This window comes from Pelodiscus sinensis, chromosome 3 (genome assembly GCF_049634645.1).
Source record: "Pelodiscus sinensis isolate JC-2024 chromosome 3, ASM4963464v1, whole genome shotgun sequence".
In the NCBI taxonomy this organism is placed as follows: domain Eukaryota; kingdom Metazoa; phylum Chordata; order Testudines; family Trionychidae; genus Pelodiscus; species Pelodiscus sinensis.
Genome location: NC_134713.1, coordinates 37,415,807 through 37,428,605, shown reverse-complemented (window position 1 = coordinate 37,428,605; position 12,799 = coordinate 37,415,807). Strand labels below are relative to the sequence as shown.

At 42.2% G+C, this 12,799-nt stretch overlaps 1 protein-coding gene across 1 annotated transcript in view; it reads right to left on the bottom strand.

Moving 5' to 3' along the window:
- The window catches only part of MYOM2 (myomesin 2), a 106,257-nt gene that overhangs the window by 48,607 nt on the left and 44,851 nt on the right, over positions 1-12,799 (bottom strand). Inside the window, exons 14-16 of the mRNA XM_006137769.4 lie at positions 12,380-12,507; positions 3,690-3,873; positions 952-1,126 (exon numbers count right to left, since the gene is read on the bottom strand). Of these exons, the coding sequence (XP_006137831.2) occupies positions 952-1,126; positions 3,690-3,873; positions 12,380-12,507 (487 nt within the window). The remainder of the gene's footprint in view (positions 1-951; positions 1,127-3,689; positions 3,874-12,379; positions 12,508-12,799) is intronic.

Genomic DNA, 12,799 nt, shown 5'->3' with positions numbered 1-12,799 from the left:
CTTTTCCCGAAAAAAACCCTGAGTCTGGACACAGCCTATGTGTTTGTACATTGGTTAACACAATAGGATCCCAGTCTTGGTTAGGGGCTGTTGATGCTACTGTACAAGCTCTAATATGTACAATGGGACGTCACAGTATATGGCTAGATGTAGGATATGGTTCTTTCCTTCATGGTGTTTCCATCCCTATAATCACATCCACAAGAAACAATCCCATTTTCATTAATAGGCAAGTTCTTGATGAGATGATCAAAGGATGTCAAAGAATACAAAGTCACTGCCATTGATTAATAGTTTACAATATACAATAGATCAGTATACAGGTGTGCTATAATTAACATGGACAGGCTTTGCAGTTGGTGAATGATCCTAATTTTAAAAAGCCTGCCTGGAGGAACTCTAGTGGTAATTGTCAGAGATTACTTTCACAAAGAAGTCAACCAATGGCGAGAAACAAAGGGAGGGAATTAGTGTTACACTCATGAGGGGCAGAAAACTAGATACATTTTCCAGCAGACTGCTTCCATAAATGGGAGTCTGGGTATAACAGTCAGCCTTAAAAGGGCCCTTAAAAATGGTGTTTTTGGAGTCTCCAAAGGCAAAAGCCACTAAGTATAGGTGGGATGGACATAGGTTTCTGAGAGATGATTGGGATATATTATTACAGATTATCAGAAATGCCTTTTCCCTCTAAGGAAAAAGTCAGTGAAAATGAATAATTTTTGCTCAGGCATCTGAATTTTTTTTTCAGTTTTCAAGTTCTGGGTTGCTTGATAAAAATCTGAAAAGGATCATCAAAGATGGACATTTCCCATAAAAAACTTCCATGTCTATGAAATAGTCATTTTTCATATAAAGAGTTTTGTTAGAAAGTTTTCAATCAGCTCTGTATAGTACATTAATATGCAATAGATTTCAAAATAACTGGATGCACAGAGGTATGACCAGTACCTATTATATTTAATAGGCTTATGATTGCAGGGTTCCCAATGGTTTGTTCCAACCACAGAAGAGTCAATGTAGTAGCCAAACAGATCTTCTTCATGCTTTGGCTTGTCCCACTGTACTACAACTGATGTTTTTGTATTTCTTGTTGCCAGTACACGACCAGGGGCAGATGGGATATCTATGCAAAAGAGAGACCAAAAAGGTTCACTAGGTTTATAGTAATGGATAATATAAATAGTGATTAATTCAGGTATATACAGCATTGTATGCTTTCCAGTATTTAGATCTGACTAGCTGTGCCTTTTATTTTTTCCTATTCATTTTGTTATATAACACATTGGCATGCTTCCTGCACTGTAAGTAATTCGTATGTCTATTCCTATCACATATGCCATTATTGATTATACTTAACATTTATAAAGTAGTGTCACTTATAACAGTTTCTTCTGTTCAAAGGAGTCTCTAAGTATGGGAATGAACCCTTGCCCTCACAATAAATGCCAGTATCTCTTAACTCAGTAGAAATGTTTTAAATTCACCACTATGTTATTATTGAACCTATCAGAAGCAAATGAAATATCCAAAGTACAAAGACTACAAGAGACAAAGACAGTAGGAAAAACTACTTTCAAGACAACTGATAAGGTTCAGGAACGCATTGCTATTCATTATAGCAATTAAGGGCATGCTTGAAGTTAAGCAAGTGCTTAACTGAACTTTGTTAAATAGGGATGGTCTCTTGAATATGGATACACTTAAAACCTGTAGGAGTGGCTGAAGGTCTGCACAAGGTCTATGCACCGTGTAACTCCCATTTAAGACCTCAAAATAAGATTTACATGGGACATAAATAGTGCACGGAGCTTGTGCATAAGAGAAAATTTAATCCAGCAGTGAATAACTATACAAGTAAGAGGTTGAAGTGACTGTAGCCAGAACTGTAGTGAGCAGCACAAAACTAAAGGAGGAAAATGGACACAATTTGTGCTCTGTTAGGATATGTCTACACTTGCCCCCTAGTTCGAACTAAGAAGGCAAATGAAGCATACCGAAGTTGCTAATGAAGCATATTAGCATATTCGCGGCTGGTGACCATTTTAAAATGCCGGTAGTCCGAATTAACTCGCTGCGTGTAGACGCGGTAGTCCGATCCAAAAACCCGTCCCTCAAATTAACTGTTACTCATTGGAGGGTTTTTGGATCAGACTACCGCATCTCTACACACGACAAATTAATTTTGGGTTACCGGCATTTTAAAATTGCGACCGGCCACGAATATGCTAATCAAGCGTGGGATATTTAAATCCTGTTCTTCATTAGCAACTTTGGTATGCTTCATTTGCCCCCCTCGTTCGAAGTAGGGGGCAAGTGTAGACATACCCTTAGTATTTAATATATAGATAATACATTACATTTACAAAGTACTGTAATTTGAATGGTAGGAAAGTTAACCTCAGTTCCCAGCTCAGGTACTTAAATTCTGCCTACTTAAAATGTTTTTACATTTCAACTGAAATGGTATCTTTCACTTCCTGTTCCAAACTGTCACTGTGTCAGGTTCAGCGGTTTCTAGTGTGACTGATCTTTCCCTTCCTGCCCCAAAATATAACTGTGCCATCTTCAGTATTTTCAAGGTGGGGTGGGATAAAATAAATCAAGTCTTTTTTTTGTCTAATTTAATAGAATGTTGTATGATTTAGAGTCAGTGTTTAAGGCCAGAAGGGACCTGTATATCAGAGGCCACCAAAACCACCCAACATCAACACATGAAACTCAGTAACCAAAATTAGACCATAGTATTACAGCTCACAGGACACTTAGCTACTTTGTGCCATAAGCAATAAATGAAGAGGACTAAGGTGACCAGGGCCCAAGGTCACTGTAATGGCAAGGAAACAATTTAAATACCCCTCTGAAGCTTTTAAATAATTTATATTTATTATTGAGGTATGAATGGAAACTACTTTAGAAGCACAAACAGAAAAAATTGTTATTTCTCCTGAATGATTTCAAATTACTATATAGCTGATGGACTGAGTATTTAAAACATTGGCTCATAAGTCATTATCTATAGCATTTACTATATTGTGCCATATCAAATATTATGGTAATTTCTTATTCTTTCTTAAAAATAATGAAATACTGATAACTGAGTTTCATAATGTGGCAGCTGGTGCATTCTATGTATGACCACTGTTAAATTGAATATGCAGCCACATGTTTGAACACAAAGTAGGTAACTGCTCCCCATAATACTCATTTGCATATGTAAATGTAGGCTGTAAGTATATAATTTAGGTGAATTTTGGAAAAGAGTCACTGTATGTGTATATACATTTTTAACTATTACTGAAAAGCAGTCACCTGTGAAAAATTATAATTCTGCAGCAGCAACAATCCTCAGTGAGGTTATTAGGAAAGGCTATTTTATCTAACTGAAACTACAGGGAAATGTAGGTAGTTTATAATTACCTAATCTGGAGTCTGGCCAGAACATCTAGTCCTGCTTTTGTAAAAAGTCACATTAATAAAGCACCAGTGAAGAATGACCAACTGAAATTAATTTAACATCTGAACATTTCCATTACTCAACAAAAGGAAATGCAACAGCTGCACAGAAATCTGAATGCTACAATGCCATTGTATATACAATTCAATTTGATTGTCATACACACTTTTTTTTAAAGCATAGTTTATGTGTATTTGTAAAAGAATCAGTGATATACACCATGTTGTCTTACCAATGGTCTCCTGTGCTTGAATTGGTGGTGTTATTTCAGAAGGATCACTAATACCATGCTTGTTTGCTGACAAGACTCGAAAAACATAAGATTTTCCTTCTGCAAGATCAAATACTGCATAGCGAGGAGATCTCACTGCAACCTGAGCATTGACCCTTTGCCAGCTTCCACTGCCAACCATAGACTATCAAAAAATAGAGGTGATAATTACTTCAGAATTGTTAAATAAAGTGGGCGTGTTGGCTACATTTGTTAATCTAATGTAAGAAATTAAAACAATAGTTTTGGAATGGCTCATACTCATACACATACTTACTTGAATTGTTCTAACAGTCTCTCTGTGTCTGCTTACCTATCTAGCCAATTATATTATGCAAAACACAATGGTATCTCAGTTCTTTAGTTAAGGACTAGATTGCACTATTTGAATGTCCAGAGTAGGGAATAAGGCATGAGTATATAGTCCCAAGAGGAGTATTGAGAGGCATTGTGCCTATCAGAGAAAAATAATTTCTCTAAGCCTCTCCTCCTGATACACTGGGAGAAATAGTGACATCTCGTATGGAATGTAACATGAAACCTGCATTGCCATGCATCTCAGCTGGCCAAGGGAAAGAGGGAGGCAAAGGCAAGCCAATATCATCTCTAGTGTTGCCCCAACAATTACTTGAGCACCCAGAACTCAGCTGCAATGCAAGTGACCACAATAGAGAACCTATAGAAGGACTGGGAGATTTTTTACTTCCTACCACACCTTTATACACTCTATAGAGTCAGGTAATAATTAAACCCTTCTAGACTTTCACAAAATGAGCAAATTAGTTTTGAAGAATTCAGTAGAATGTTAAGTGAGTTCCTTGATAGAGGCGGCAATTTCCTATAATATGCTGGACAGACTTTATTGCATCGAGTTAGACCTTACTGTATTAAGTTTATATCATTGTGATCCAGAGGAAAGAGATCCTCTGGGAACTAAGGGCAGTGGTCATAATTTGGCAAATTCAGCCAGGTTGCAACACTTCGCAAGAGGTACCACCACTTGGAGAGATTTGTGTATTCTGGTTCACACTGAAGTTGTCCAGAGACCAGCAAACAAAGATAGGAGTATTTGGCTCAATTATCTGGAATTTAAACTGACTCAGGGTCTTCTTTCTGATCCAGCAAATGGACAGAACTTTCCATCCAAGAGAAAGAGTTGGAAGGTCTGACATTGATCCAAGCCCTTGGTGGAGTTGTGGTGATCTTTGGTAAGCTCATTAGCATGCCAGTCAGTTCTTTTATAGTTTGTAATGTTTTCTCTGTAATGCCTTTACCTTAAGCATACATATGCCTCCTTAGAAAGAGCTGTGTGATAAATGTAATCACCCACAGTTAAGTTTACATAGCCTCTGAGGAGAAAAACAGAGTAGGCCTGATGCAGCTGGGGAATTCACCATGTCAGCAGAGACCTGTTCAGCCTGGAAATACTCTGCTCAGGAGAGAGTAGTGCAAGGTTCTGCCCAAGAGAGTTAGCAGCTAAGGGACCAGAAGCCTGAGAGTAGGTGTCCTCGGTGGACCATTCGGGGAACACAGTTGCCGTGAACTGTGACAAGCTCAACAACTCTCTTTATAGCATATGGAAGAGAGCCCAGACAAAGCTCTGGGAAGCAAGTACTCAAGAACTCTTTTTTATTAGTTTCTTAAAATAAATTGCTGACTCAGAATAAACTGAGCCATAGATTATTTTAGTGGCTTTAGGAAAACTGAATTGTCCAGGAGACAGCTTGAGTAAAACCGCCTTAGGACACACAAAAGTAGGGGCATAAATGTGAATTTTTCATGAGATTATATCTATAGAAGTTTTAAGAAGAAAAACCACTTAGATTGTAAGCCTCTTGAAGCCTAAATAGTCATTTATGAATGTTTGGAAAGCACCTTGCATATAATGGGCACTTTCATAAAAAAGATAAAATATCCCAAATCCATTTTTTTAAATCTCTTTGGTGGTTACTCCACTGGAACATTGTTCTCAATAGGGGGAAAAAGAGTATTGTTCAGTTTTTTCTTTAATAAAAAAGATGTGAAATATGGAAAGAATGCTATTATGCTGCATGTTTGATATGTTAGTATTGAGCCTTGACTTGAAAGAATTCAATTGTGCATGCTTCAGTGTGACAGACAAGACAAAAATCAATGTTCCATTTTATATTGAGTTATAACTTAAAATATAGATATTTCTTATAGATTTTTTTCAAATATTACTGTGGCTGGATTTAATCTATCTCTGCATTTCTTGTGCAGGGAGCAGGGGTAGGGGAAGCAGATACTGCTCTTTCCTATAGACATATAGCTGGGACAAACCCACCTTGGTTTTGTGTTTCCTTAGACATTTAAACATTCTTTTTCACTCTTGATTATAAAAGTTGAATTTTAAAGATATCTATATTTTTCATGTATCACTGCTGAATTTTAAACATGTATACATTTTAAGATTGAAGTATCTAAGGGTATGTCTACACTACACCGCTAATTCGAACTAACACATCTAGAACTAAAAACTAGTTCGAATTAGCGTTTTGCTAATTCGAACTAGTGCGTCCACATTAAGTGGACCCTGAAACGGGGTTAAAGATGGCCGGAAGCAGTGCCGGCAGGGCATCAGAGGAGGACTTAAGCGTGGAGATGCTGTCTCAGGCTAGCCGAGGGCTGTGCTTAAAAGGTCTTGGCAGTCCTGGCTTGGAGTGCCCTGAGTGCCCACACTGGGCACATCACAGCATTCGGCCATCAGCCCGGCTGCACTTGCCACAGGCTACCATCTGGGGAGAGGGGGCAATTGGGGGGCTGCAGGAGAGCTTCCACCCCCAGAAGACCACAGAGCCAGCCCAGTCCTCCCCATCGGGGGCTCGTACCCCATTCCACCCTCACCTCCTTCCACTTACCCTTCCCTAGCCCCTCTTCTTGATGTACAAAATAAAGATAACGTGTCTTCCAAAATGGAATCTGTCTTTATTGAACAAAACTGGGGGAGACTGGAAAAAGGAGGTGGGAGAGGGGAAGAGAGAGGCTGGGAGAGGGGAGGGCAACTAAAATGATCAGGGATTGGGAACAGGTCCCATATGAAGAGAGGCTAAAGAGACTGGGACTTTTCAGCTTAGAAAAGAGGAGATTGAGGGGGGACAGGATAGAGGTCTCTAAAAGCAGGAGTTGGGTGGAGACGGTGCATACAGAAAAGTTCTTCATTAGTTCCAATAAAGAAGGACTAGAGGACACCAAAGGAAAGGAATGGGTAGCAGGCTTCAAACTAGTAACAGAAAGTTGTTCTTCACAAAGCAAAGAGTCAATCTGTGGAACTCCTTGCTGCAGGAGGCTGTGAAAGCTAGAACTAGAACAGAGTTTAAAGGGAAGTGAGATCAAGTCATGGAGGTTGGGTCCATGGAGTGGTATTAGCCAGGAGGTAGGAGTGGTGTCCCTGCCCAAGGTTTGTGGAAGGCTGGAGAGGGATGGCACAAGACAAATGGCTTGGTCACTGTCTTCGGTCCATCCCCTCCAGGGTCCCTAGGGTTGGCCGCTGTCGGCAAACAGGCTACTGGGCTAGATGGACCTTTGGTCTGACCCAGTACGGCCATTGTAAGCTCAGGGCTCAGGGTCGGGGGTCTCAGTGGACCCCCTTGATTCTCTTGCACACCTGCTCCTGGGTGGCCAGGCTGGCAGCTATCCTGCCCAAGCTGGCCACTTTCCTGTGCCTAGTGCGGAGATCGTGGATGAGGTCCACGATGTCTGCACTAGCCCAGGTGGGTGCCTGCCTCTTGCGGTTCTGGGCAAGCTCCTGGGAGCCGCCAGCCTGGTCCCGGGAAGAGGGGGAGGGCTGGGGGGCATCGGGTGGGTGGCTCGATCCGTGCCAGGTGCAGGGTCTGCTGGCTGGGTGCTGGCAGGCTTGCACCTGGCACGGGCACCGTAGCCAGCCCGTGCCCCTTTAAGGGGTCCGGGGCCGGGAGGGGGGCAGTAGAGTTTCCCTGGTATTGGCCAGAGTGGCCACCAGGGAAACCTGGGGAGGGCTAGCCTCCCACTAGTTCGAATTAAGGGGCTACACACCCCTTAATTCAAACTAGCTTGTTTGAACTAGGCTTAATCCTCGTGGAATGAGGATTACCTAGTTCGAACTAACGGAGCACTAGTGTAGCGCCTATGAAAGTTAGCTCGAACTAACGTCCGTTAGTTTGAACTAACTTTGTAGTGTAGACATACCCTAACCTAATAGTCTATCCTATGTAAAGAATAAAGCTTCTTATTTGCAATGAATGGATTTCTCATGTAAGTAAGAAATATTCACATGAGAAAGGATTTGCGGGGTTGGGCATTCATTTATATAAAGAAAACTTATTCTATTAACTTTTTACTTCTCAGCCTTGCTTTCCTTTAGTAAGTTTTGTATTTAATGAATTGCTCATTGGTCTGATATCCTTATGTCTAAACAAGTTCATTGTCTCTGTACTTGTAAAGCCTTTTCAGTAAATCTTGTGTATATGAAAATTATCATGTGAACATTTATAGCAATATTGTAGGTACACTATGGCATTAAGGGGTTTTTTAAATTTACTATTCATATTCTTTTAATTTGCATAATTTACAATCCAGGTATAAGGAAAAGGACAACCAATGTGTACAGAGAGACCAAGCCTGTAGCAGGACCCCAAGGGTTGGCAGAGCCGCCAGGCCTGTAGATACCAGGACTCCAGGGGGATAGCAAAGCCAGTGGGGCCAGTGGGAACCCAGAGACACAGCGGCTGCCCGGAGGTTGGGACCTGGAGCTGGCAAAGCCCACGGATAGTCAACAGTGGGGCTAGCCCCTGCACATAGGGCAGCTGGGTGCAAAACCTGGAGGTGCTTCAGAACCCCCTGCACCTATATTTTTCATACTTATGGTAGCCCTGCTTGTGCTCTGCTTGCACCTGTTCCTGCATGCGCCCACCACCTACCACTGCCTGGCTGAGTATCTTTACTCAACCCTCCTCTCCAGAGTCAGCACCACTTGCTTATATACCTCGTCTCCTCCATCCCTGAAAATCCCCCTGCCCCACCATTGCCTTGTTCCTGAAAGTGGGCAATCCTTCCAAGGGAAAAGGGACAAGGAAGAGAGGAGGGACACGGCACGTGGCAAGGGAGGAGAGGGAAGAGAAGAGGGATATGACTGGCAAGCACCTCATGGAGGGCAAGGAGAAGAGGAACATGGTGAGGAGACTGAGCAAGGAGAAGATGAGACCTGGGGAGGAAAAGTGGCAGACTGCAGGCAGACAAAGTGAGACAAGGAGCTAGTTTCCTGCCAGGGGAAGATATGCTCACCACCCACACTGACTCTAATTATGTGGAGATTTTCCAAAGCATGAGGGACAGCATAAGAGAAAACATGAAGTTGCGTGTTTGAATAGTTAACAAATGGGTGATGGAAGCTGGCATGACTGGCCAATCCACAGTGAGAACTGACATCTCAATAGCAAATGAGCGATGAGAGATGGGGAGGAGACAGGCTGTGAAAAGTGTTGCAAATGAAGACAAGCAGCTTATATGTTAAATAAAAAAGAGAAGGAACAGCCAGTGGAGTCACCCAGAGGCAAGGCTTAGTCAAATCAAAGGGCTAGGGAAATGATCTTTACATTAGTATTCCAAATGAATACATGGAGGGCAAGACTGTATTTTGCAAGGGCAGAGGAAAAAAAGATATACTGTGATAATTGAGATTCAAGATGAGACCTTCAGTGGGAGTTTTAGCAGAGCAGATGGATAGCAAATGCTATATCTTAGAGATGTTATGCAGTAAAAAAATCTGCAAGATGTAAACAGTTTGGATGTGATGCTCTAGATCAGTGATTCTCAATCAGATTTATCCCAGGGACCCCCTGGAATCCCCAACTCACCTCTCATGATTTTGACACTCACAGTTTCTTTCTTTCATGTTATTGTAATAGAAATTTCGCAATAGCAATATTTGTGATAACTACGTGAACAATTAAAATATGGACAGCTTACCAGATACTAATGATAAATTGCAGCATTTCTAAGTAATATATGGGGGCATTTGAAGGGATGTTGGAGGGGTGTCTATGTACTGGGAGGATGCTGGATGGGGAATTTGGGGGTGCCAGAAGAGCAACTGGGAGGTGGTATCGGTGGCTCACACATGAGGTGAAAAGCAATGCTGTGCTTCCTGTTATGGTAGCAGGGCAGTTGGCACAGGTTCAGGATTGTGCACCCGTCTGTGCGTCAATGACTCTCTGTGGCTCTCTGACCCTCCCCTGGCCCTGTCACTCCTCCCAGCCAGGCTCTGAGGCTCTGCAACCCACTTTTCTTTCCTGGCAGACTTGATGGGCAGAATCTGATAGTTGCAAGGCAGGAACCAGAGGTGACTGTTTAAGAATGTTCAGGGGTAGGGGCTGGACCAGTCTGCATGGGGGAGAAGGCTTGGGAATAGAGCACCACCCCCACTCCCTGACTTACCTTAGTGGGCGCCAGCAGCCAGGAAGGAGAAGCAGCCCAATATAGCAGTGGATGGGGATCTTAGCATTGCAGCCAGCAGCTCTGCTGCTTTCTCCCTTCTCACACAGCTGCTCCCTCCTCACCATTCTGTGTCCTGGCAAGAGGTGGCCCAAAGCCTTTTCTGCACCCAATACCCTGTGGGTCAGAGTCAGTGGCAGCTCATCCTGATGGGTTCCCATAGAAAGCAGAAATCTGGCAGGGTGGGGGGCCACATAATCTTGCCCTCTCCCACATTGCCTCTGAGAGGGACCAATCATAGAAGATTAGTGTTGGAAGAAACCTCAGGGGGTCATTGTCCAATCCCCTGCTCAACTCTAATTAAATCATATATAAATTGGCAGACCCCCTTGATTATAGTGATGGACCACAGATTGAGAACCACTGACCTAGAGAACTTGAAGTTGAAGATGATGCTTTGGTTACAGGTTTAAGTGACAGGCAGGATGGCAGTGTTGTCCACAGTGATCGAAAAAACAGGCAGCAAGGACTCCGTGGAACAGAAGCTGAGACAGAAGATTGGAAGTTCTCTTTTAGCCAGGTTTAGTTTAAACTGGTGGCTGGACATCCACAAGGAGATGTCAGAGGCAGGCTGAGATTTTGCTTTGGGCAACGGGAGACATGTCTGGAGAGGAGAGGTAAGCCTGAGAGTTGACAGTATAGGGATGATATCTGAAATTGTGTTTGTGAACACTCTTACCCAAAAATAAGCAACAGAGAAAGCTGAGAGAAGGATCAATGATGGATTCCTGTGGAACCCCACAGAAAGTTGGAAGGGAAATAAGAAGGATCCTCCAAAGGAGATGTTTAAGATACAATTAGAGAAGTAGGAAGAGAATCAGGAAATGACAACGTCACAAAAGGCAAGGTAGGACATATTCCAAGTGGAGGAGCACGGATATTGTTGAAGGCATCTGGCAGATCAAAGAAGGATGAGGATGGAGTCCTGGTTCTGAGCTTTAGCTAGGAAAAGATCAATAGAAACCTTGATGAGGATAGTTTCAATTGAGTCTAAAAGGCAAATTCCAGGTTGGACAGGGTTTAGCATGGAATTGGAGAGGAATTCCAGGCAGTGATTGTAAACAGCATATTCTCTGATCTTAAGGATGAACTGGTGAAGAAAGATGGGGGTGGTAGTTGGAGAGACAAGTGGATTCCAGTATCTTTTTTTTTTTAAGATGTGAGAGAACAAAGCACACATGCATCATAAAGAGAAAAAGCCAAAGCATAGTGAGAGATTAACAAAATAGTTAAGAAAGGGGATGAGAGTGGGCACAAGGGGCATTAGGAAATGGATTTTTGACATTCAATTCAGTTAAAGTTTGAGAAGACGAGCTGTTGATTTAGGAAGATAGCAGAACTGAAAGAAGAGACTGAATTTGTAATGGAGGAAGTCAGCTTCATCATGGGATTTCCTCCAAGAAGGCTTTTCAGTGAGACAACAGGAGCAGAAGAAACAAATGGTGGAGGTCAGGTGATCCTCCTTTGCTCACCAGCACAGACTACCTATATTATGGATAATGGAGCAGGAGGAAAAGCAGCCACTACCAGACAGTCACATCTTCTCCTGCTCAAGGGGACAGGGAGTGAGCATGCAGGAATTAGGAACGGGTGGAGCTTTTGTTCATCTCCCACCCCAATGTATAAACTAGCGTAGTTCAGCCACTGCAGGGAGGAGAGTGGGTGAGGTAAACTGCACCAAGAAAGGGGCTAGCATAGATTACTCCTCCATAGAGAAAGGGGTCAAACTGTGAGCCACTATTCAATCACTGATTTGCTGCTAGGAAGTCCTAGTATTCTATGATTCTATGAAGGGAAAGTATGAGCTACCCCCTAATAAAGGCAGATTGCAGAGTGCCAGTCCACCCCTGCAGGAAGAGAAGGTTACAGTGATGTTCTCCATTAAACTGCTAAAGTACATTGTACTTCTGTTTTCATTGTTATAGCAGTAACAAAATAGCACTGAGGCAATTTTTTCTGGCTCTTGAATTTCAACACCCATTAGATCACATAATAAGATATTCTATTGTCACTGCCTTCTCTTAAGTCACACACTCAAGTCCTGAGAGACCTTACTGAGAGCTAGTTTTATTGTTCATTTTGCAGCTCTGAAAATGATTTAAATTAAATTGTATGTGGCAATGAAATGCCTTACAGCTCAATGTAACTATACAGTACAGTACCTTCTCAATGAAATACATTAATGGCTCTTTGCCACGGGGAACAGGTGGCTCCCAGCTGAGTACAACATATGTTTTGCTGGTTTCTGAAGCATGTACATTGGTAGGAGGTCCTGGAATCTGAACATCGCCTGGAGGAGTAATAAACTGAGTCAGTGTTAAACCACAGATTAACCTCAGGTCAGCATTTATGCTACAGCTCATCTTTCTGAACTCAGTGCATTGAAAGTCTATTAAGGGCTAGAATATCAACTTTACAGTTTAATAGCTTGCATCATTTCTATTTTGAGGTACTAAGCAAGCAAATTACTAACAGGGTATTTTCACAACCAAAATAAAATATTCCATAGCATGTGTCTCTCATGATTTTCCCTTGATCATGTTTGAATTAATTTAATCTGCTGTGCCAATGCCTTGGCAAAA